General features: G+C 49.2%; 1 protein-coding gene across 50 annotated transcripts in view; it reads right to left on the bottom strand.

The window, feature by feature from the left end:
• LOC144103794 (CUGBP Elav-like family member 2) overlaps window positions 1-23,135 on the bottom strand; it is a 541,184-nt gene that overhangs the window by 44,454 nt on the left and 473,595 nt on the right. For all 50 annotated transcript variants that reach the window (XM_077636467.1, XM_077636478.1, XM_077636494.1 and 47 more), the window contains 2 exons: window positions 1,969-2,026; window positions 416-493 (listed from right to left, as the gene is read on the bottom strand). In XM_077636467.1, the coding sequence (XP_077492593.1) occupies window positions 416-493; window positions 1,969-2,026 (136 nt within the window). The remainder of the gene's footprint in view (window positions 1-415; window positions 494-1,968; window positions 2,027-23,135) is intronic.

Below are 23,135 nucleotides of genomic sequence, written 5' to 3'. Positions count from 1 at the left end.
GTACTTACTATTACATTCAAATTCGGCATTTCCACTCCTGTAATAGTCTCTCTGGGACTGACGGTATCAATAAATGAAATGAAATGAATCAAAATAGTCTCAGTGCAACAGGCAAGGCCACAGACCACACAGTGTCTCTATGCAATGTGCTGTGCATTCCAATTTTTCTAAGTAACACAATTTAAATTAGGAAAACGTACCTTATTACGAAAAAATCTACCGTTGCAACATCCTGAATTTTAGTCCCTGAATTTGCACGGAGCACAAACTATCAACTCCCTTAGTTTGCATGGTGCATCAAGTCTCCAGATCATTCTTGTGACATGAATGAGATCACATGAAAGCGCATGTCATGTCATGTCTCGTGACATGACATGGAAGCGCAGAATATTATCCCTGCTGTCTCTCTGCCCACCTGTGCTGGTGTTGTTGGCTGAAGCCTGGGCTGCCGCTAGTGCTGCCAGCTGCTGCTGCACATTCAGGGATCCAAGACCTGGTGACCATGCAAAGGCAAACACGCTCAATTTTTGCACACAATTTCAAATAATCATCATCATCCCCAGCCAGGTTTGGTCCATCATAGAAAAAAAGCTTTCAATCCTTTTTGCGCATACCTAGCGCACTGAATTTTCGGAGCACTTAGTGCTGGCACCCCGTGTAAATAACCACCAGTTTTTGTGACAGAAGAGTAGTGCGATTTCTGAAAACAGAACTCACAATGACAGCTAGCACTAAAATCAAAGGCGTGTTGCTAATTTGGACAGGGATCGCAAAATTAGGCATATTTAAACGATGCTTATAAGCCTCTGCAGCAGACCAATCTGCTTCACCAATACTCATTCATCGAGCTATGGACTTACCTTCTACTTAGACGGAGCTAGACATTTCCCAAACGCTGATACAGTGTCATTCTTGCGGTTTCCTTTCCTTGTGTACGCGTCCTGTTCCGATGGATTCTCCAACTGATCTATGTGTTTGCAAGAATTATTCCCTTCTTCGACAACTATTCTAACTTCTTGGTATTCTTGCCAAATACATTGAACAAATATATGCTCTATTTTCCATTACGAACCGTGTGTAACAATTCAGCTGATTTAGTGTAGACAGGTTCGTGCACTTGTACTCATTGCATGCATTTTGGGGGCGCAACGAAATGTCGTCTCCTTGGCGGATTTTCAAAGCTGGTGGAATTTGTGACATGACTAGCTTGGCAGCCACTACAGTCTATCTCAGATAAGGAAATGTCATATGCGTACATGCTAGTCTATTAGAGCGGAAAAGTAAACAAAAAAGAAAGTACTGAAAGCATAAAAAAAAGAAGTAAAAGGATGAAGCTGTTGAGCATAATGGCCACCGCAACGATTTGGTGTCACTGCCATGATATAATGCTCCATACCTTGTCAACGTGGTCGAGGTAGCGAATGCCTAAACAAGCTTTTCGTTTTAGTGGTATTGTTATTATTCACTTCGATCTTGCTGCTGACACTCCCTAATCTACTGTGTGCAATGAGCACATAGCTACATAAAGGAGGAGGTAGCCTGGAGTGCAGCACTGACCAATGTTAAATGCACGTGGAATTTCAGTGCCAAGCATACTTTGGTATAGCCATAAAAAATGCCAGTATAAACATTCAAGCATACTAAAAATACTTTCCTCTCATAAAGGTATACGAAACCTACCTCTGGCTAGCTCCATCCTCTTCAATGCATAGGCAACAGTTCTTCACATTAGTTGCACAACAAAGCTTGCTCAATAAAGCCAAGGTTTGTAACATAGCTCTAACTAGTACAAGTTCTATACTGAGTGACATCATCAACATCTTCAGCCTATTAATTAATGCACCCACTCTGTTAATGAAAGCCAGATTCACACAATAACTTAAAACTTCAACCTAGCAAAAGTGTATTATCAATAAGAAGACTAAATGATGACTAAGAAACATGGATGAGAAGCGAGGAGCTACTCACCACTGCTCAGCTGCGGAAGATTGGCAAAGCCTGGGAATGCCCCTGCTTGGGCGGCTTGCTGAAAAGTATGAAAAGGAAGAAAAACCACTTGAGACATTAAGCCCCCAAGATATAAAAAAGTAAAAAATACACATGCACACACAAAAAACAGACTACCAATGAAAGAATATCATAGGATTTATCAACAGGACCACCTGAAATACAACATTACACTGAGGATTCAGAGTTAAACAGCGATGCAGGCCATGGAAGATGGGCAGAGAAGAGTGATTGATGGCCACACCTGCTACTTGATTAAGACTCCAGATCCCCTTTGAATGCTCCTGCCATATGTCAGCATTTTTTTTGCTTTGGTCCTGAATGTTAGCTAGCACACATACCTAACTGCTGCATACCTCTACTGAACAACACATCATATCTGCATCGCAGGCTTATAAACTATGCGAAAAAGAAGCACAATAGTAAGAAGCATACACTACCACAAACTGCAAGTGGACAATATGCATGAAGTAAAGGCACTGAATACCTCGTAAACTTGATGCACAAACTGCCCATCTGTGGCATGTGCATATGTTGGCACAGAGCGCAGTCACACATGGTTCATCATCATACATGCACAATGTTTACTTGCACACCCTGGTCAGGCCATCCACACACCAATGTGCATGGCGAAGAAATTTGTCAGTGCCCTCTATTCGCTGACATCCTGACGCAAGTAGGCAGTTGTGTAGGTAAAAGCGTAACGCCATTTGGCTTGAGTTTACCAACAAAAAAACGCGAAGGCAGTTCTTGTGAAACCAACTTCAATCAATCATGCCACTCTTACAAATTGCTACCATAGCTCAACTCATTTTTTTAAATCCAAATACCTATCTCTATAAAACTGTTCCACTCAGGCAATTAAACCAACACCTGCACAAAGGAGGCATAACACATTTTCCTGCACTGACAGCAAAATTTGGACAGTAAACGTCAGGTGGTAATAATACCCACATCAGCCATTCTTCCTGGAACCCACTTTTTACGAGGCTCCGTCAAGACAGAGTGTCTTCAATCATGCGCACGGGCAATTAATCACCATTTCGCGGCTCCGCCATTTCGCATCCTCCACGCTTTGATCGTCCTTGCTCGACAGGCAAGCGGGGGCCAGACAAAAAAACACTACCGCCCACATGAAATCCAGTCAAGATTTATCACATTCCCTCTCCTCCGGTCCTCCTTGCTCTCTGCCACGGTATAACCTGAACCTGAGGAAAGTTCAAATTAAAAAAGAAAAAGCGACGCGCGCTCGGCACTGTTAAAAGCGAGGTTACCGAAGAGACTCGCGCCCAAAAAAGAATCAAGTCAATGGAACTACCAGCAAGAACAGCGACACTGTGTGCGCTTAATCTGAGCTTCGTCAGGCACGAAGCGAGGAACGCGGATACGGCGCGCTTCGTTGCGTCAGTACGGTGCAGCACAACGCTCGCTGCAAACGCGAAGGCACAGCAGAGACGAGAGAGTACTAATCGGGCAACGTGCCCTTCTGATGCATGAGAAAGTAGTTCCGTATCACCCCCTCACTAACTGTTAACCAAAAAGGGGTATTTGCAACCTGCGAGCTTTCTACCAAAAAGGGTGTAAATACGAGTTGCAGCCTTAGACTGGACTTTCTTATATTCGATGCACCCTTTTTACACCCACTGTACACCCTCTTTTGCGCATCGCGAAAATGCGAGCTTATTTCTATACTCCCAGTACCCTTTTTACACCCAATGTACACCTTCTTTTGCGCATCGGAAGAATGCGAGTGTGGCGACACACTCTGCGCATATTTCCGTCGAGCCTCCGCCTTGTTATCATCCAGGCCAGCATAACACGGCCACACACTGGACTGCGTTACCGATAAAACACAGCGCCACAGCTATGTCACCCCAGCCATGCGTCACCGACGGTGGCTACAAAAACAGGCTGCGGGGCTGGGAAGAGCAGCTTTGTTCCTTCCGCTACCGAGACGAGCGTAGCGTTGGTGTGCTCGTCTGCTGCTATCGCTAATCGAATAAACAGTTGTTACGTTTTATGCTGGGATTCGTCCTTCAGCAGAAACGAGCATATTTCTATTCTCCCAGCACCCTTTTTACACCCACTGTACACCCTCCTTAGCGCATCACAAGAATGCGAGCGTATTTCTATGTTACCAAAGTAGAAAAGGTGCACCGAACATACGGAAGTCCAATCTAAGGATGTAACCCGTATTCATCATATTCTATGGCTGTAACTCGTATTACACCCTGATCTAATGCTTTAACTCGTATTACATCCCTTTTGGCACAAAGAAGCTTGTAAGGAGTATAGAAATATGCTCGCATTCTCACGATACACAAAAGAGGGTCACATATGGCGTAAAAAGGGTGCAGCAAATATAAGAAAGTCCACACTAATACCCCTGTCAAATGGCGAGTTTCAATGACCATCGAGTTGAGGGTCTTCAAATTCTCAATCGCCATCGAACTCGAAGGAGTTGTGTCGATGCTACACAACAAATCTCAATGGCCATTGAAATGGTTCTCGTGTCTTACACCAAGCTTGTGTGGCGCCACAATCGGTACTTTGGATTTTGCGAAAATAAAAAAAATATTTCATAAATGTATACTAAATGCTGAAATACATGCATATACGCATGTCGTATAAAACCATTTTAATTGCACGTACGCGAAGGACAGACGCAGTTACTGCAGTAGCCACTTTAAAGGGGCCTCGAAACACATTTTCAGTGTATTGTTTTGCCTGTTAGCTGCATAGAATGGGTTGTAGTGATGCTATTAGCATCGGTCGTACCGCGTATACTGCGCTTTTTAATATTTTGTTTAGCTCACAAAAACAAATTCGTGGCGCTGATGGTGTCACCATACAGTGGCGGTTTTTAGCAGCGGATATGACACCACTTAGTGGGAGCTTGATGATTGGACAAAGAGTAAATATACTGCATATTGTGTTAATAAATATAGAGATACATTTTGTCAAGTTTTTGTGTTTTATATTACGTTAACAAAACCAACTTGTTTGCCTTAGATAAAAGCACTGTAAAGCGAGTAAAACAAAAACACACCACCAGAGGCTCTGGCTACTTTTTGCATCGAAGGACTTTGCGCCTCTCTGTAAACATCCTACGAATTAGCACTCAGATCTTATGGCAACGCTCTAAGTATCTGAGAGTGGCTTTGCAGAATCGATCCGATCGAGCCATTGCACTCTATAAGCGTTCGTTTCGGTCCCAAGGAGGGATGCGTTCGTTTCACATTTAGCAGGCAGTGTGCATCGTCAGCTTGTGGAAGATCACCAAGTGGCGGCACCAGAGATAGCGCCACGTTCCTGTCAACAGCGTGCGCTCCTTGCTCGCCGTGACCAACCAGCGAGCTAGGAGCGACGGGCGATGGTAGGCGGTAAGCAGTAGTGGTATGCGCTATGCTAAACGTGTCTGATATCTTGCGCAGGCTGTCACACCGTCGCAGTATCCATGAGTAAGGGAACGTCACTGATCAGTGTTCCCTTCTGCGCCGTTGACGTGACGAAGCATCGCTGGGTCCGCTGGCCGTTCACATGGTTGTTGTAACCATGCAAACGGCGCTGCCAGCCTTGGCATGAATGAGTTACAGAGAACAGGCAACCATGGAGTGCAAACTTCCGCCATGTGCTCAGATAGGCTGTTTTGATTGGTCGCACCAAGTGTCGTCATTGGGAGAGTGAAACTGTGATGGGAAGCTCCGCGAAAATCGAGTTGAGGGCAGCATTTTGTTTGCTTGTATTTTGAAATTTCTTCATTGAATAACTCCCGTTCCTATGCATCGATTCTCGTAATTCTTTTGAGTCAGCATCTGTGTGACAAAGAATCCATTTGGAGTGTAACCGGCATCCGTTCAAGCAGTGTTTCAGAGCCCCTTTAATGCAAGACGAGCCAAAACCAAGCCAGTCCAACTGCGTCGGAGCACTGCTTCGTCAGACTTAAGATCTGGGAAATCGCCTTGATATCTGAAAAACAAGAGCTATTTGTCTCTAGAAACTTTATGCGAGGGTAAGAATGGGCAAATTGAAGGCGAATACAACAGCTTAGAACACGATATTGCTTCGAAGGATTAGCGACGAAGCTGTTATCCCTGTGAAGCGGGCGGCCAGGGCGCCGCCATGTTGTCAGCGCTAAGTACGCAAGCAACCCAAAGACCGCAACGCAAAATTAATGCGCTTAATGCACTTAAAACGAGTCTGATACAATTTTAAAATTATTGTACAGACTGCTTGCATTAAAGTACAGGCGAAGAATGTTTGTTCATGCTTTTGTACCGTGAATGTGTCGTGTACGAAAGTGCGCTTAGCGCCGCTCGAAGCAACGCTAGCAACCTTGAGCAGCGCTGGAAGGCCCTCGATATCTCGATAGAGTTCTGCGCTGCTTCATTGACTCGAGAGACTATTGACTCGATGGCCATTGAAACTGCCCGTGTAGCAGCGCTCAATCGCCTTTGAGTCGACAGGCTATCGCTTCGAGGGCCTTTGAAATGCACGCGTGACAGGGGCATAAGGCTGCAACTCGTATTACTCCCCTTTCGGTACAAAGGTACCCGTAGGGTTACACCGAACATCCTTTCGTTGTAGCACTTGTGAGGCGCAACGCCTCTCGCACCGCGCAAAAAAAAAAAAAACTGTCTCCTAGAAACCACTGTAGACAGTTGTCAGAAGTTGCGAAAACTTTTGCGTTGTCACAGTTGTCAAGAGCTTCAGAAAAACAAAATCACTCCAGCGAGATCGTCTGTAAACATCGGCCGTTTCCCAAGCAGAGCAAGGTAGAGAAGAAAAAAAAACGCGACGGTTCTAACACCGTTGACTCCGAGAGACCCCGATATAACTTGCCTCCCTTTTCCGCCAGGTGGCGGCACTATACACAGAGCAGACAGTGTGAACTCGTATGTTCAACCGGCCGATCGAGCATCCGCTCCAGAGCTTGCACAGTGCTGCAGGGATTTCGTGTCATGGCGCAGCGCACTTTTTTTTTTCACTTTTCCGCCCGTTTCAAAATCGAGGTAACGCAGCTAATCGTGACAAACGACTACCGAAGAGCGCGTTACCTCTTTACGCCGGTGTGTGTGTGCGCGCGCGCGCGTGTGTGTGTGTGTGCGTGCGTGCCTGTGTGTGCGCGTGCGTGTGTGTGTAAATAAACGCCAGACGCGGCGCGGAAGAGAGGGCCTCGAGGGACGGCCGATTTTTCGGAGGGGTTTATTTTATACACGCCTGTTATCGAATAATAACCAACAAATGGCCCCCCTACTCCTATTATGTCGAGACGACAGAGAAGGCAGAAAAAAATAAACGGCGGAACGATGGGCGCCGCAAGCGAGGCGGAAGCGCAGAATGTTGCAAACACCGTCCACAGACAGCGCGCGCGCGCGAACAAAAATGTTTCCAAAAGTTTCGTGCGCGTTGCTCTCGCAGTCGGTGCAACGCCGTTCCATTTTTAAAATTGTTTTTTAGCTCGGCGGCGCGCGTGTTCGTGTCGAAAAAATGAAGACAAATCGGCAAGGACGAAGGACGCTTCCGGGTCTCTCTCTCTCTCTCTCTATATATATATATATATATACCAAAAGTGATTTCTGGCAGCTGATTTGGTCAATATAATATAAAATCACCAAAAATATACACACACACACACACACACACACACACACACACACACACACACACACACACACACACACACACACACACACATATATATATATATATATATATATATATATATATATATATATATATATATATATATATATATATATATATATATATATATATATATATATATATATATACTTGGTATATACAGTTCGGATGAAGATGGGATAACACGCAGGAGAAAATAGATAAACAGTTTAAACATGAAAAAAAATAGGGCGAATCGGATACACAGTTGAGAAATTTTCAATGCCGCTCCCCGAGCAACAGTCTTCAGATCAAAAGATCAAAGACAGCTTCTGTTGTAACACATTCCGGCGTACCACTAGAACTGGAAAATATTATGATAAGCACTGGCTCTTGCAGAAGCTGTTGATGTACAAAAAATTACGGCGTGACATATTCCAGTGCAGCAACTAACTATTGTCCTGTGCGTAACAGTCAGCCTCCGCTGCAACAGTTTCCTTTGCAACAAAATCGCACGCAACAGCTCCTTATCCAAAGCTTCCGTTACAGCAGCTTGCAACGCAACACGTCCGGGCGTAGAAGCAGTTAAAGCATTGGGCGTAATGGGTTCTAGGATGATAACGCCTATACAGAGTCTGTTGCTCGCATATGCCTCGGCCAGTGTTTACCGAAAAAAAGGGACGGCCACACACTGTTCCCAATTTCGCTCGTTCTATTGACGGTAAGCATGAAATTAATACGGGGACAGCACTGGAATACCTACATTGGATTCCTTCCCATGATTTCAGAAGGGCATACGCTGCAAGGCATTTCAGGCGTTTCTCTTGCGCAAACGCGTCGAAATCATTTTTTCTCCCGGACACCCGCATCCTGCAAACTTTTGCTGTCGCCTGTACTGCCACTTATCTCCCTCTCCATCCCTAATTTCCCGGCTCCACGGTTCAGGTGTCCACCCCGACTCAAAGGTCTTTCCCTCCCTCCCAACCTCCTCCCCCTCCTCCGACCACGGCACAAGACCGATGAGGACGACACCGCGTCCAGGCGGCGAGCTGGGTCCCAAAGGGGAAAGAAAGGGGCCATGCATCTACGGCCGGGAAAAAAATGGGGAAAAAGAGGACGGGATTCAATTCGCGGCTCCCCATTTGTTACCTGCCAAGGGCGTGCGCGTACAGCGAAGAAGCCCGGGCGCGCGAGCCAGCCGCCCATCGGCCCCAAGCGGCCAGCCTGGCCGCAGCACAGGTATAAGAGCATCGCGAGACGGGGCACAAGGCCACCTCCGAGATTGAGCGGAGTTTTTTTTTTGTTTTTTTGCTCCCTAGCCTGTATGGCTCCCGCGAAGCGAGGGATGACAGAGCTCGGCGGAACGCGGCGGCAATGCGCGGATATTTATGCCAACTTTCACCCTACCGCCCTTCCCCCTCCCCTGCCTGTACAGACGAGCGGTGATAGCTCGAAGCACATGCACGCTGTTCTCTTGGCCATTCGTCCAAGCTGTCCTCCCCTCCCCCCAAGCCCGCACGCTTCACATCTGCGGTCTCGCACCCCCCCCCTCTTTCTGGCACCATTCCATGCGAAGGAGCCCGGATTAGAACTAGGTTACGGATGCGGCGGCGCGCTTTGCAGCAATTTGTCATCAGCTGCGGCAGAAAAGCCGCGCGTCCCATTTTGTTGCTCCTCCTGTTTCCTTCTGGCATAACCGATTGCTTCCGTTTAATTTGACTGCATTCATTGTAATTTATGAAACCATACACAGAGGCGGTAGCAACCGCAGAGTGCGCCTTTGAACAATAACAAAATCGGCATTACGAGCACACAAACGTTACAAATATTTTTACAGTCTACAGACTGTCCATATACTCCTGTCTATAAAGTCTAACAGACTCTCTATAGACAAACACTAGAGTACAATCTATAGGCAACAAAAATACTATGGACCGTCTATTGACAATCTATTGATTTATGGCCGTACACTTTTAGTAGACTTTTGTCTATCGACAGCCTATAGGCTATGAATAGACAAAAAGAAATCTATAGAAAGGCAATGGAGTCTATAAGAAGTCTATACACCATTTTTGTAAGGGCCGTGCTGCTTTTGCATTGCTTAATTACGTAGAGCTCGCTCGTATACGATCACTGGCAACACAACTCGTTACAATGAAGTCCTCTCAACAGCGAAATGACCTCACGTGACGAGCACTGCGGCGTAAAAAGGGCGCGGCGCAATTCTACAAAAAAAAAAACCCTCGCAGAACATTTCGGAATTCCACGTCGTTCGGCATAAAAAAAAGATTTTGTTAAAACTAGGTTAAAGCCTGTAGAGAATTGGGTGCGAAACTACTTTCCACCCTCTGTTCGGTGGGGGTCACATCGCGCACGAAGAGCTGAGCAGCGGGCAGCTTGGTCTATGCGTCGTCAATCACTTTTTTTTCTTAAGCATATTGCGTTGAGCTGCACGCACACTCCAAGTAGCATGCGTCTATAGGCGATGTAATAAATTACGCGAAAATGTGGCACAAATGAGGACAATTAGCGGGGGTAATGAACTGCTTATGACAACCGCCTTTTTTTTCTGCTGACGGCGTGTCTGTGAGCAAAACGATTCGATCCGAAGTTTTTGCTTTAATTTTTTTTCGAAAAAAGCAAACTACTGTAATCCCAGCGGTACACGAAGTGCTCGTGACGTTTTTTTTATTTATTTTTCTTCGATGTGAGTGTTCAAGCTTCAGCGATCATTTTTCAGATCCCTGAAATCGGGGTTTATTTCCAAAACCTCCCCCCCCCCCCCCCAAACCCCCGACACATATGAACGAGCCAGAAAACGTCGCAGGACCCGCTCAATCTCCATTTGCCTCCACGCGTCCAGCGCTCTTCCTTTCTGCCATTGGCCTAAGTTTTCTTTTTGACTTCTATAACAGGCCGCACGTGTGCGTGTGTTCCGCAGAAAGAGATAAGTATAATAATAATAATAATAATTGGTTTTTTGGGGGAAAGGAAATGACGCAGTATCTGTCTCATATATCGTTGGACACCTGAACCGCGCCGTATGGGAAGGGATAAGGGAGGGAGTGAAAGAAGAAGGGAAGAAATAGGCGCCGTAGTGGAGGGCTCCGGATTAATTTCGACCACCTGGGGATCTTTAACGTGCACTGACATCGCACAGCATACGGGCGCCTTAGCGTTTTTCCTCCATAAAAACGCAGCCGCCGCGGTCGGGTTCGAACCCGGGAACTCCGGATCAGTAGTCGAGCGCCCTAACCACTGAGCCACCGCGGCGGGTGAGATAAGTATAAGCGACGCTGGGTCGGATATAACCGCTGCCCTAATATACATGAGCACGCACACGCACACACGCTCTCGCCCTGGGAAGTGGGAGGGGGATGTTACTTGAAACTGGCTACATAACTGCGTAGCCCTGCAGTGATGACACAAAACAGACAAGAAGGAGGTGCAAGCCGTCCTGAAAAATGGCAGACTACTATAGCCACGAGGAAACGCCACAACTTATGCCGCTCTCCATGGTGAAGCGACAGGCCTCCACAAGTGAGCAGGAGAGAAGCATCAATCTACCTCACTCATCACAATTTACTTAGGAGAATTTCGCAAGGTGGAGCGCATTTCAATTAAGGGAGCTATTACTCTCACTAACATCCACTTGCGACACATTGAACGCAGGCAGACTTCAGTTCAGGAGCAGCCACTGCGACAACCGCACCAAGTAAATACCTCCACAGACGGCGAGAACAGCGGCTTTCATTTATTATTGCGATGTTCGGATAGCAAGATGCTCGGTGGGCTCTGAGGAACTGTTCCTCCGTGGGGAGCACACGCACGACAACTATGTAGCCTGCGGTCTTGCGCGCACCCAGACGTGTGGATCCACTGCCCCGTTGGCTGACAGCTGTAGACCTCGCTTACGTCAGTATTTTCCCTTCATGCCAATCTATAAAGTGTAGCGGTCGATGATAATGACAATCAATCAGTCAATCAATCAATCAACAAATCAGAGCCCCAAACAGTAAGCTACGTCCGCGACATGTTAGTGCACAACACGTCTCTGTCCATGACGCGAGAGTGCGTGGGTCAGGACCCCACCCACAATCCGCTCCGGTCTTCTTTTTACAATTAAATGTTTTTTTCCCTCTCTCTCTCTGCCCATGACGACGGTTAATATATCTCTGAATAGCGCTACTGGTACATCTACAGGCAGATTCCGAAGTTACGGGAACAAGCAAAATTTGTTTTCCTTCCAGGAACTCCGCAGAAGACACCCAAATTATAATGCCTCTGAATCGTCAAAACACCTACACAACGAGTAAAAAGAAACAAACAGGAAAAGACAGTCAGCTTTACTAAGACGGAACTGTCGCGCTTACTTAATAAGCATAGAGAGGGAGAGAACGATGAGAAAAAAAAATGAACAGCAATATAAATATAATGGGAGACCCGGTCCCAGCGCGACACCGAATCAAAGCCAATGAGGGCGGCAATGAAAACAAAGCGATCCGAAAAGCGTATGTATACCGGCACACAGCAGGAGCATGCAAGCTCTGCAGTCGCTTTCGCTACCTCCCCCCCCCCCCCCCCCTATTCCCATTCCCCCTCGAGTTAGCGGCTGCCACGTGAGGGCTCATTAATTCCAATTGAAACGGCGCGCCTTTCTGGCGTATAGGGGGAAGTTCCGGGAATATCTTTCCCCAAAGTAACAAAAACGTTTCTAACACGAATTAACGTTTCTTCTTTCTTTTTTTCCCCTTTTTAGTCCCGCTTTCATCCCGGAAAGAAGAGAAATGCGAATTCCACACCAGGACGCCAGTTTAATTTTCGCCTCCGACAAAGTTATGCTGGAAGCGCAGGAATGACAGCCGGGAGGCGCTGCCGCAGCCATTGTTTTAAAGGCGGGCGGCGCGTCGTTCGCGGAAGCGATATTGTCGCAAATAATCGGGGGCCGAAATGAAAGGGAAATGGCGCGCGACTGTAAGAGCAGAAAAATCAGCTTTTCGAAAGCGCGTAATTTCATTCCCGGGACGCTTCGTTTCAGTTCTTTCCTTTTTTTCCCCAACTATCTCTCCTCGTTCCCCAGAAAAATGCAAACGTTTTCCACTTTTCCGTTTTTTTTTTCAGCGGGATTTCGCCGGCAACGCCGAGGGACTACGGGACGGCCATTGCGTGGGAAGGCTAAAAAACGAGGTTAAAATAGGGAAAAGGGAATAAGTGGAGGAGGATGCAGCGGCTAAGCGCATTCGCGCATACACAAAAATAAAGGAAATATGCGGAGTACGGGCGTAACGCCGCTATTGAGCGGACGACGCGCGAAAGCGCGACGCTGTTGTCGTCAGTGCGGCAAATCTTTCCAGCGCTCGACTGCGGCAAATCACCCTTTGTTCTCGCCGTCTGCTAAGCCGGCCGCGTCGCAGAAGACGAAAAACAAAAAAGCTCGCAGGCTTGCGCCAACAGCAAAGTCGAGACAAACCAAAGCCGAAGCCGGCCCAAGCAAAGGGAACAGGAAAAAAACACCGCTTAGGTTTGAAGCGCCCCCACACTACTAGCACCACCACCAATCCCCGCCGCTGTTCAATACGTCCGTGTCTCTCTCTAGGAAGCTGTCCGCGGTGCTTTTGGTGAAGAATGGAGAGGGAGAAAAGAGGGGAAAATGGGGAGTGGGGGGGGGGTGCGATGCGCAGCGTTGCTGCACATACGGCCAGTTAGAAAAACGCAAGCCTTTGGCGGCAGCGGCGACGGGGCCTTAATTAAGAGTCGGCGGGTCTCTTTGGTGTTCCGCTACTAATGAGCAGATAACGGCTGCGCGACCGCCGCTGTCCCCCTGAAATGCTGGCTGTAGCGCCCGCCTTCCCTTTCTCCCCAACCTCTTCCCCAACTCCCTTTCTGCCCCAACAACCGACGTCCCCTTTCCCTTCTCCTCGGGGCACCACACACAAACGCCCGCATATCGACGCCTTAACAAGAGAAAGCACCCTCACCCACTCGTCCCGTTCAACAACCGTCCCCATTCCGTGAGGAATCTCCACAGCTGTGCACATCCTTCCCCCTCTATACTGGCTGCTTTCTATACGCGCCCTCATTCCCGCTATTCAGCAGGGCCGTCGGAAAAGAAAGGGAAAAGAAAGGGGCAGGACAAGCGATGAATAGACCGCGCCACGAAAAACTCATTACGGACGTTCCCGCGGCAATCAGCTCCGCGTCGCATATATGTGCGTGCGTGCCTGTGTGTGTACAAAAGCGTTGGCGGGGCTTGCGGCCATTTTCTTTTCCCCAGCCTTTCCTTTTTTTCCCCTGCCCATATATGAGCGCACCCGTCCACTATTTAGCGCACTCCCGTCAACTTGCGCATCTCCAAGCCACGCTTAATTTTCTCGCCTTTAGGGAAAACGAATAGAAGACAGGCGTTCCAGACAATGGGGAGAGGGGCAGCGGGACATATGTTCGGCGAGATAAGCGCGCCGCCTACAGACGGCTTGCGCAACCAGTTGCGAAGACATCGTGCAGGAATTGTACTGCGGGCTTTTCGCCGGATTGCGCGCGCACAGCTCGATTGTGTCGGACACGTAAGTGGGTGTGTTTACGTAAGCGGTCTAACTGCGATCGACCTAGTTCTGAGAAATACCACTGCGCAGGCTGGTTGGCTGTCGCACCACCGCTTCGTTTCACAATAAGGTGGCGGAGCTCTCTTTTTATAACGTGTGTTCTGCTGAAAGCCTGATTAACGGGAACAACGCCAAACAGACGGAGCACACAGACAAGGCGCAGTGCAAGAGCTGACTCAAGAGTCAGCGTTTGCGGCGTGAGTCTCATTCTATGTGCTCAGGCTAGTTTGCGCTTTTGCCAATAACTACAATGTCGTGTCGTGTTACCCAACTATAGTCGGGTACACAACTCAAGACAGGAGTGAAGGTCCCGCTCACGCTCAGGACTGCCGCACACAGTTCATTCGTGACAAGAAGTAACTGTCGTTAAAGCTTTTCTTCTTATCTAAACAGACGCTAATCACGAGACGAAGTTTGAACCTTCGCCTTCATTAGATCGACCCACATTTTCTCATTCATTTAACACCACCCTCTTTTTTATTTCTACCTTCCCAACTCCCTTTATGCCCTGAGGCAATAAATAACGTTATAAAAAGTTATAACCTCAAGAATTTGGTTCCTCTCGCTTGTTTGATACAGTCAAACATTAAAAAGCTGATTTTGTTCGCTGTTATTGGTCGGCGGAGCAATAGAGGACGCCGGGGACCGTGGCCCATTGTTACCGACTGCTGGTATTAAATTTTAAGCACATAGTCTTTATATGCGCATTGAAGGACTAAGTAGTATCCCAGTACAGCCAAAATTCCTCCCTATTCCATTAAAAACTGGCCACGGAAGCTAAAAATAATCCAGATAATAATGTTAAAATGCTGATGTTCGAGTATTGCCGTGCTAAATGCTACTTTGTGAGGCGTTCTGTGCACATTACTTCTACTTTATACCCCCTCAATGTGTAATCCTCTTAGGACATTTAAGGTTGATATAAATGATGAACGATATATAGTAAAAGTTATAAGTGTTGTTTTGGCCTTCATTCTGCATAAGCGGCTAAGGCTACCGTGCACCAAGCACTACGTTAACGACCAGGACGCTATTTTTAAAGATCTAAAGATTTTTCAAAGTCAGAGACATTCCCTTGCTGCAGGAACGTGAAGACGTATGGCAATTGAAAATCGGCGTAGTGGATCTACCACACTTTCTCAAACTATATACATGTACAGGCGCGGAAAAAAGTAAATGGAGCAAGCTACTGGCTTCTAAAACTTTTTGACGCGTTTCTGTATTGAAATCGACCACTACTGTATGCGCATGATGGTAGTGGATGCTAGTAAGCTTTGTAGTGGACGAACAGCGATTCTCCGCATTTCCCATAGGGAAGACGCGACTGCAATTAGCACTAAATGACGTACTGCGTATACCTATGCCCACACCTGTACATAAAAGCATACGAACAAGCCAACTAGAATGTGTCAAGCCAAGGTAATAAGAACCTTTAGAATACTGTGGCCCTATCGGTTAGTGGCACAGGGGAATAGCGGGTCGCCAGCCAGCATGCGCAGGACAGTAACCGGACGGTCGTTATTAGGCACCCTTAGCATACCGTGTATCATTTTACTGTTAGCGTTACCGGAGTGCCGGGATCCCACCCACTGCCAGCGAGCGCACGCTGACTGGCCCCGATGCGGGAAGCGTGCGTCCAGCTGCCGGATACGTGGCGCCATCTGGCGCCGCCGAGGTGATCTGCGCATGCTCATTGGCAGTGGGCGGGCTCCCGGTACTCCGGTAACGCTAACGGCAACACAGTACCCGGTATGCTAAAGGTGTCTATTGTCCTGCAGCTGCGCACTGGGTCATCGGTAATGCCCTGTAACACTAACCGCTAGTGTCACCCTATTCTAAAGGCATAATAACGCCAGCAGTGTTCGAATGCAAACACAGGAGCAGCAAACACGGCACAAAAAGCGCAGACTGCCACTTGATCTTAATCAGATAAAGCGAACCAAAACAATAGGGAGAAGGTCACGTGACTGTCCTTATCGTCCCTATAGTGACTTGCTGCCTAAGCAACGTGGCCGCACCCACACATCCGGCGAACTATTTGTTAACAGTTTGATTTCTTTGGCGCTGGGGGCAACCGAAGGCGCACATGCGCCTTGCAAACCATGGTGAAACAACTGAGCTGACAGTTGACCAGTACTCGGTGCTACGCGCATTGTGCGGATTTTAGTACCTCGGCCTCTGCGGCCAATTGCGTCCAAGCCTGACGTTTCAGCTAACGCCTCGTCCACTTAAATGGAAGAGCATCGCCTACTTAGCAATATGGCATCTCGGGACGCGTCTGTTCGTTTACTTGTCGCGGTGTGGCGCCACCAACGGGGAATGGCGGCTTACGTCACAGCGCTGACAGGTGGTAAGAGCGCCGCCCCGCGAAGAGCAAAATTTTTGATCGTCCATTTCCAGACGGCATAACGGCAGCAAAGGCCTAGTGGTTTCAGCATCCGCCTCACATGCGGAAGGAGCGGGGTTCGATCCCCAGTGCCACCGGTACCCGCCGGAGTGTGACCTTGTGCGCCGAGGCGCTCCTAAGCTACCCTTGCGTTATAAAAACCCATCAACCCTACCACCACCAGCATCATTTCCCGTGGTACGTAGCTAGTCGTTGGCTGCTCTCTCCTCCTCTCCCCCGCACGTACGGAGCAGGCACGAAGGCTGCAACCGGGAGAGAGCAACAGAGGGTAGCAATAGGGGGCTTAGCTTTCCGAAGCCGGATGATCTGGAGGCGGTTGTATCAGAACAATACGATTCCAGAATGGATGCCATGCAACATGGATGCATGGGAGCTCCGCAAGCACAAGGAAAAAAAAGAGAGGGAAACAAGCGTCGCACGCAACTGCATTGGTTTCGTGCGCTAAATTACATTTCCACGGAAATAAGAAGCAAAAGGGGGAGAGGATGCCAACCAAGATACGCGTGAGCAAAAAAAAAAAAGCAACTGCAACAGCGCACACCTGAAGTCGCGAAGCCTTTTTCGCTCATACTTCCGGCAACAAAATTTCACCGCCTGTAAAACGCCTTATGCCCTCTTGCCGACAGAGCGCAACACTGAGACGTTAGAGCGTCTTAGTAGATGCCGTTGGGGAGTTAATGAAGGAGGCAGGTGGATAAGGCTGCCAAGAGGCGACCATCTTCATTAGGTGCAAAACGGAAGCCGTTCATCTTGGAAACGGGTTACGGGAGGTGGAAGATGGAAAGAAGGGACTGGGGAAAGAGGAGCGTGGGCGATGCTCAGAGCGAGTCACGTGCCTCAATAATAGCATCGCAGCCGAAATGGACTTATCGTTGTCTGATTAAGAGCGTCTTAATTCGCTTCGGGGGTTCCTCCCTCCGAGACAGGCCTGAAACGGAGTCCGCCGGGCGAGGTCAGCAGGAACCAGCGGTGGGTAAAAAGGGTAGGAAGGAGAGGCAAGGGGGAAACGCCAATGGAAGGGACTGAGAGAATTTAGAGAGGACAGTCAGGGAAAGAGGGAAGTGGGGAATTGAGAAGGGATAGAGGGAGACGACCAAGAGGAGATGAAGGAAAATGGGGAACATCGAGAGGAAAGACTGGGGAAAAAGTAAATCGGGAGATGGGGAAGTGGTAAAAAGGGAAAGGCCCGATTGGGGATGAAGGACTCACGAAGGCCGGTTAATTCTTCAACCGACACCCCGGAGCCCCGCTGCCTGTGCCGGGCGCGTGCGAAAAGAGGGGGAGAGAGGCGCTTCATCCGGGGATTAAAAGTTGATCCGATCGAAGGAGCGACGAGCGGTGCACTGAGAGAGGTATGGCCCGAGGGGAAAGAAAGAGGGTGCCAGGGATTAAGGCAGGAAACGGGATTAAGTCGACGCTCCAATTCGGTTTTCACGGGAACCACGACGCGCGCCGACACAGGCGTCACGGTACAACCCTCCGCCTTCTCCAACCAACTCTCCTGAGCGCGGTGTGGAAGCAGGAACGCTTCGCCTCCACGCCGCGACGGCAAACACGCGCGCACGGTACACACGTGGAACACAAACAACGTCCCGCGCGACAGAAAACTGCTCGCGCAAACAATGGCACTCTATATAGCAGAGAGGCAGCCGGGCCCTCGATCTCGCGTCGTCAATTTTGTCGTTACCCGGCGAGACAGGCCGGGATTTTATAGCTGACGGCGGTTATGTCACCGCACTTAAGCCTTAGAGAAAACGCCGGGGAGAAAGTTATGAAGGAGCGAAGGACTGGATTAGAAAGTTTTCCCGACAGCGCTTCATCATCTTTCGGGAAGTTCCACACCCTCCCTTGCTGCGACAAAAAAAAAAATGAGAAACCTGAACGCTTACTTTCCCTAAGACGGAAAAGAAGGATGATTTTGTTGCTCGTCCTTCAAGTAATTAGAAGATTACCGCGATACAGCCCGGTTCGTTGAAATAAGCCGACGCTCCCCTCCTGTTTTACGACCTGCCTGGCATTGTTTTGGGAGGGCTGAGTCGAAGCAACGCTAACGCTGGCTTACTCGCGGCAAATACAGGCAAAATACCAGCCTAAGCTCGTCGTAACTAGCGAGTCACAAAAATGAAGCTTGAAATGATCCGTCGGGACCGAACCCGAAACGGTGACATCATCGGGCGGGTAAGAAAAAAGCTACTGCCTCATGGCCTGCTGATGTGGTACCTCACGGGACGTGAGTCGAAGGAGAAAGGAAAAGGTTGATGACTGGCGGGAACGCTAACCATCATAATCACGCGCAGTTAAGGTTAACGGGTGTCATAAACGTGACAGTTGCGGGGCAAGAAGAGGTAAACGCTTTCTGCGGCGAAATGCGTGATTATAGCGGGTTACAACTGTAGAATGCAGCGGCTTTTCTCCCTCAAAGGACCCCTTTCCAGCCAATGGCATCGGCCAATTCTCATTAACCTGCTAGCAAGACAATGCTGGGAGTGGCGGATGAAAGGGGACAGTCCCTTTTCTGCATGTTCCGGGATAGTCTCCACTTTCAATTGTCACGCCGCTCCCTGCATTGTCACACTAGCAGGTTCATTAGAATCGGCCGACGCCTTTGGCTGGAAGGGGGTCCTTTGAAGGGGAAAATCTGCTTTGTTCTTGAGTTGTATGCGACTATAGCGCGGTGGAAGCGGCAGCGGAACCGGTTTGCAACAGCCCAGATGGGAGGCGTTTCGACATCCAGGGACCATGTGCTTTGGTGGCGGAATAAGCGCGTCGCCGCTTGAGTGGACTATCAAATAATGAGAAAAAGGTCGGCTCAAGACATTTCAATCCCAGAGCTAATTAAAGCGCCCCAAGCATTAAGTTTCAGGCAAAAACCGAAGCTATTCCCTTCTGGCTCGCATCGAAGCGAAGGTAGGACAGGTGGCTGAGGACACGTATACCAGGTAGAAAAAAAAAGGAATTTGGGGGAACGTCATTTTACATGCGAGGAGAGCGGCTTGCGACTGGGGACAATGAACATTGTGCATAACGCAAGGAGAGACGGGCTAACGCAGGTACAACGTCACGACATACGTCAAGAAATAGTACGGGGAAACAAAGGCGTTCGCGGGAGAACACGAATATAAGTAAGGGGGGGGGGGCAAATCTCGAAACAAAGGGAGAAGAACCCACAAGTAAACGAGCGTGCGATGAGAACACGGCGGCCGACGCGCCCGCAAGTCACGTTGGAATGCGATTTCCCAATGCGGGTGCGCGCGGAAAGCAATGCAGCTGCGGGAAAGGGGGACAAAGGAAGGCTCACTTCCCCATTAGGGAGCAAAGCCCGCGCACTCGGCGGCCGCCAATGAAGGCGCGAGAATTTTTCCCACGTCCGCGCGCCCCATTTGCCCCGAGCGGCATGCGCGCGCCATCATGCGTCGGGGATAAGAAACAAAAAAGGGGACGAACGCCGAATGAAGATGGCGGCTCGCGTTAGGGAACACGCCGTTATGGCACCGGCTGTCCTGAAGTGATTTGGGCTCGACGAGAGAGAGTGAGAGCAGCGCGGAATCAAGGCAAGAACACTGGAAAGACAGAGCAGCTCGAGGGAAAGAAATGGGAAAGAGAAGAAAATGACGAAGGAAAAGCCGGCTAGCTCTCCGACGTCCATCAAGAGAACAGTTTAGGGAATGCGGAGAAAAGGGGGAACAGAGAAAGCAGCGACTCGGCGGGAAATTTAAAGGATTTCAAAATGAGGGCGGCGCTTCGCCGGCACACGCTTTATGGCGGCACGCGGGGGACGTTTGCCAGCGGGGACGCCAGTGGCAAACGAGCACACGCGTCACCTTGCTTCCCCGCCTCATCATCATCAGGAGTCTTTTGGAAGTCGCTTTACATAAATGTCCCCCCAATGCACATTCCATTCTTAGCTTGAGTTTCCCAAAACCACAGTTGGTCCCACCTCTTAACACTTCCCGCGTTGCGCAGCTCCCCAAACACCAACAGAAAAGGAAAAGATTTATGTTCCTGAAATGAGAAATGGAAGAAAAAATGCAGAGGCTGACAGGCTCACACAAAAAAAAAACGCGCCGAATCACGCGCCAGAACTAAAGACCTTGTGTTTAAGTCGGCGGAAGGCAGCCCAACTTACGCCTACTCCCGAATGTGATCGGGTAAAAGGGAAAATGAAACCCGTCACGAACAGCAATTTCATGGCCCCACCCTTCGCTTGAACGAAATTTCTTCTACAGTGTCTTCATCACCGAGAGTGTCTATCTGTCGCACTATTTTTCTTTTTTGTCGCGAGCCTTCCCGCTCATTTTCAACTATTACGTGTGTAAGTTTTCGCAATGGCTGGCGCATTCAGGAAGAGACCGACCCAACCAGGCAGGCAGACAGACCTGCTTTCCCTTTCCATTTTACCCATTTTTATTCCTCGGCGTCTTTCAGGGAACTCATTACAGCGCAATTTAGCATCGGGAGCGGGGTGGCAGAGGCGCGGCAGTCGCTGCAGCCGGGGGGGGGGGGGGGGGGGGGCGACATCTGCCGGAGGCGTCCCCAAACTCGTTTTCACAGAGTGCGGCCAATTGCCGCAGCCCGGCGCTGTCGCCGCTCGCTCCATCGTCGCTCTTACAAGGGAGGGGACGTACTCGCCGACGAAATTTAGCGCGCCATCCCTAACGAGCCAACGACTTTTCCCAGACTCCCCCCACCCGCCTCCCTGAAAGGTAGAAACGAAAAGCAAAAACTAAACAAAACAAAAAGTCCATTGCAGAAAACAAAGCTGCCGCCACCGCGACGCAGGGAGAAAAGCAACAAAACACACCGCGCGGTGCGCAAATGGCGCGAGAAGACTCGGAGAAATTGGCAAATGAGAAAGGAAGGAGTGAAGGGGAGGGAGACGTGACGGCAATCAAGGAGTAGGCAGGTGCGAACGAAGCCTTCAGCGTTTGCCGCCCCCATAGCTGGCTGCTCGCTATATAAGGCCGTCGCCCGCAGGCACACTTGACAAGACAGGCTGAGCTTGGTTGAAGAAGAAGGAAAAATTGCACCGGCAGGCAAAAACGAAGTGACGGGCCGCAAGCGAAGCAGCAATAAGAAAGTAGTTTTTTTGAAAATGTCGTTTACGAACGCAGCAATAAGCTTCCCCGCCAGCAAAGCAACACAGACAAACAGTACAAAAGCGGCGAGGCTAGATTTACAACGCACTTCCCTTCGTTTATTCTTCTGTCACCTTTCTCTCGTTGTTCCTAAATCTACACGCACCAAGAGACTTTAGCGAGCTGCCTGTCGCGTGAGTCGTTAAAGTGAACAGACGCCGCTGCCAGTTGAGTATCGGAGCAGCTGTCACTGAGCTGTTATATACCGGTTATACGAGTCGGTACAGCAATAGGTTCCCCGGGAACGTTAAACTGAACGAAATTCCCTGCGGAATCATTCGGATTCTGCTCGGATGCATCGAACTTCATTTTCTTCCTTTTGCCTTAGTTGCATTTCGTGGCATCGCATACGCAATGATAGCTGGGAGGCATTCATGCAGTGCTTCAAAAACTGCCTGCCAGTCTGCGCTTCGACAAACGGGGAAACGAAAAGCGAATATTAGACACCTTTAGCATCCCGTGTTATGCGCGCCATTACTGCGCATGCTCAGATCGTCTTGATGGCGCCAGATGGCGGCAGTTACCCGGCAGCTGCGCGGACGCCTGTCGCATCGGGACCAATCAACGCGTGCGCACTGGTGGTCGGCGGGCTCCCGGTACTCCGGTAACGTTAACACGGCACACGGTATGCCAAAGGTGTCTATTGCTTGGCGCACTCTAGAAAGAGGGGGGGGGGGAGCACGCGTGTGCGCATTACGCAAATAGGAAGCCAGCACTGCCCAATGTTGTACGAGACCCGACCTCATGTAAGCGTAGCCTTAAATGAAAGCCTTCTTTTTGTGGTGCTATGAGATAACGTTAAGAACTGAATTCTGAATCTCGGGGCTTAACATGCTCACGGGACAGATGCGCTACGAAGGACGCTATAGTGGAGCGCTCCAGATTTATCCACACCTCCTGTGGTTATTAACATGCGCTGAGATCATACAGCTGCACACAGGCGTTTTTGTACATCGCCGCTATCGAAATACGGCCGCCGTGAACTGGTTCGATCCAGCGAGCTTGAGATCAGTAGTCGAACGCAGGATCCACTGAACTACCGGGACGGGAACATACACTTAAGAAAGGCATATTAGCAAACATTTTAACACCAAATCGACGGCACGCTACAGCCGCCGAAGGTTGTTAGGTACAGGTGTTCCTGTCCCAAGTGCATGGCTTGAAACGTGGTTCTTGCCTTCAGTACACAGCAACCTGAAATAGAGCGCTGAACACTGCAACGACACAGAGCTTTCTCGAGTACCACGGCCTCCAGTGCGCCGTAAAAGGCGTCAAACAGTGGTGTCACTGTGCTGTCGCCTTCCTGCATTCGAGCACGCTCAAAGCTCGATCGAAGGAAACTTTCAAACAACGCGCGCC

This window comes from Amblyomma americanum, chromosome 9 (assembly GCF_052857255.1).
Source record: "Amblyomma americanum isolate KBUSLIRL-KWMA chromosome 9, ASM5285725v1, whole genome shotgun sequence".
In the NCBI taxonomy this organism is placed as follows: Eukaryota; Metazoa; Arthropoda; class Arachnida; order Ixodida; family Ixodidae; genus Amblyomma; species Amblyomma americanum.
This window is presented reverse-complemented; position numbering and strand designations above follow the sequence as displayed.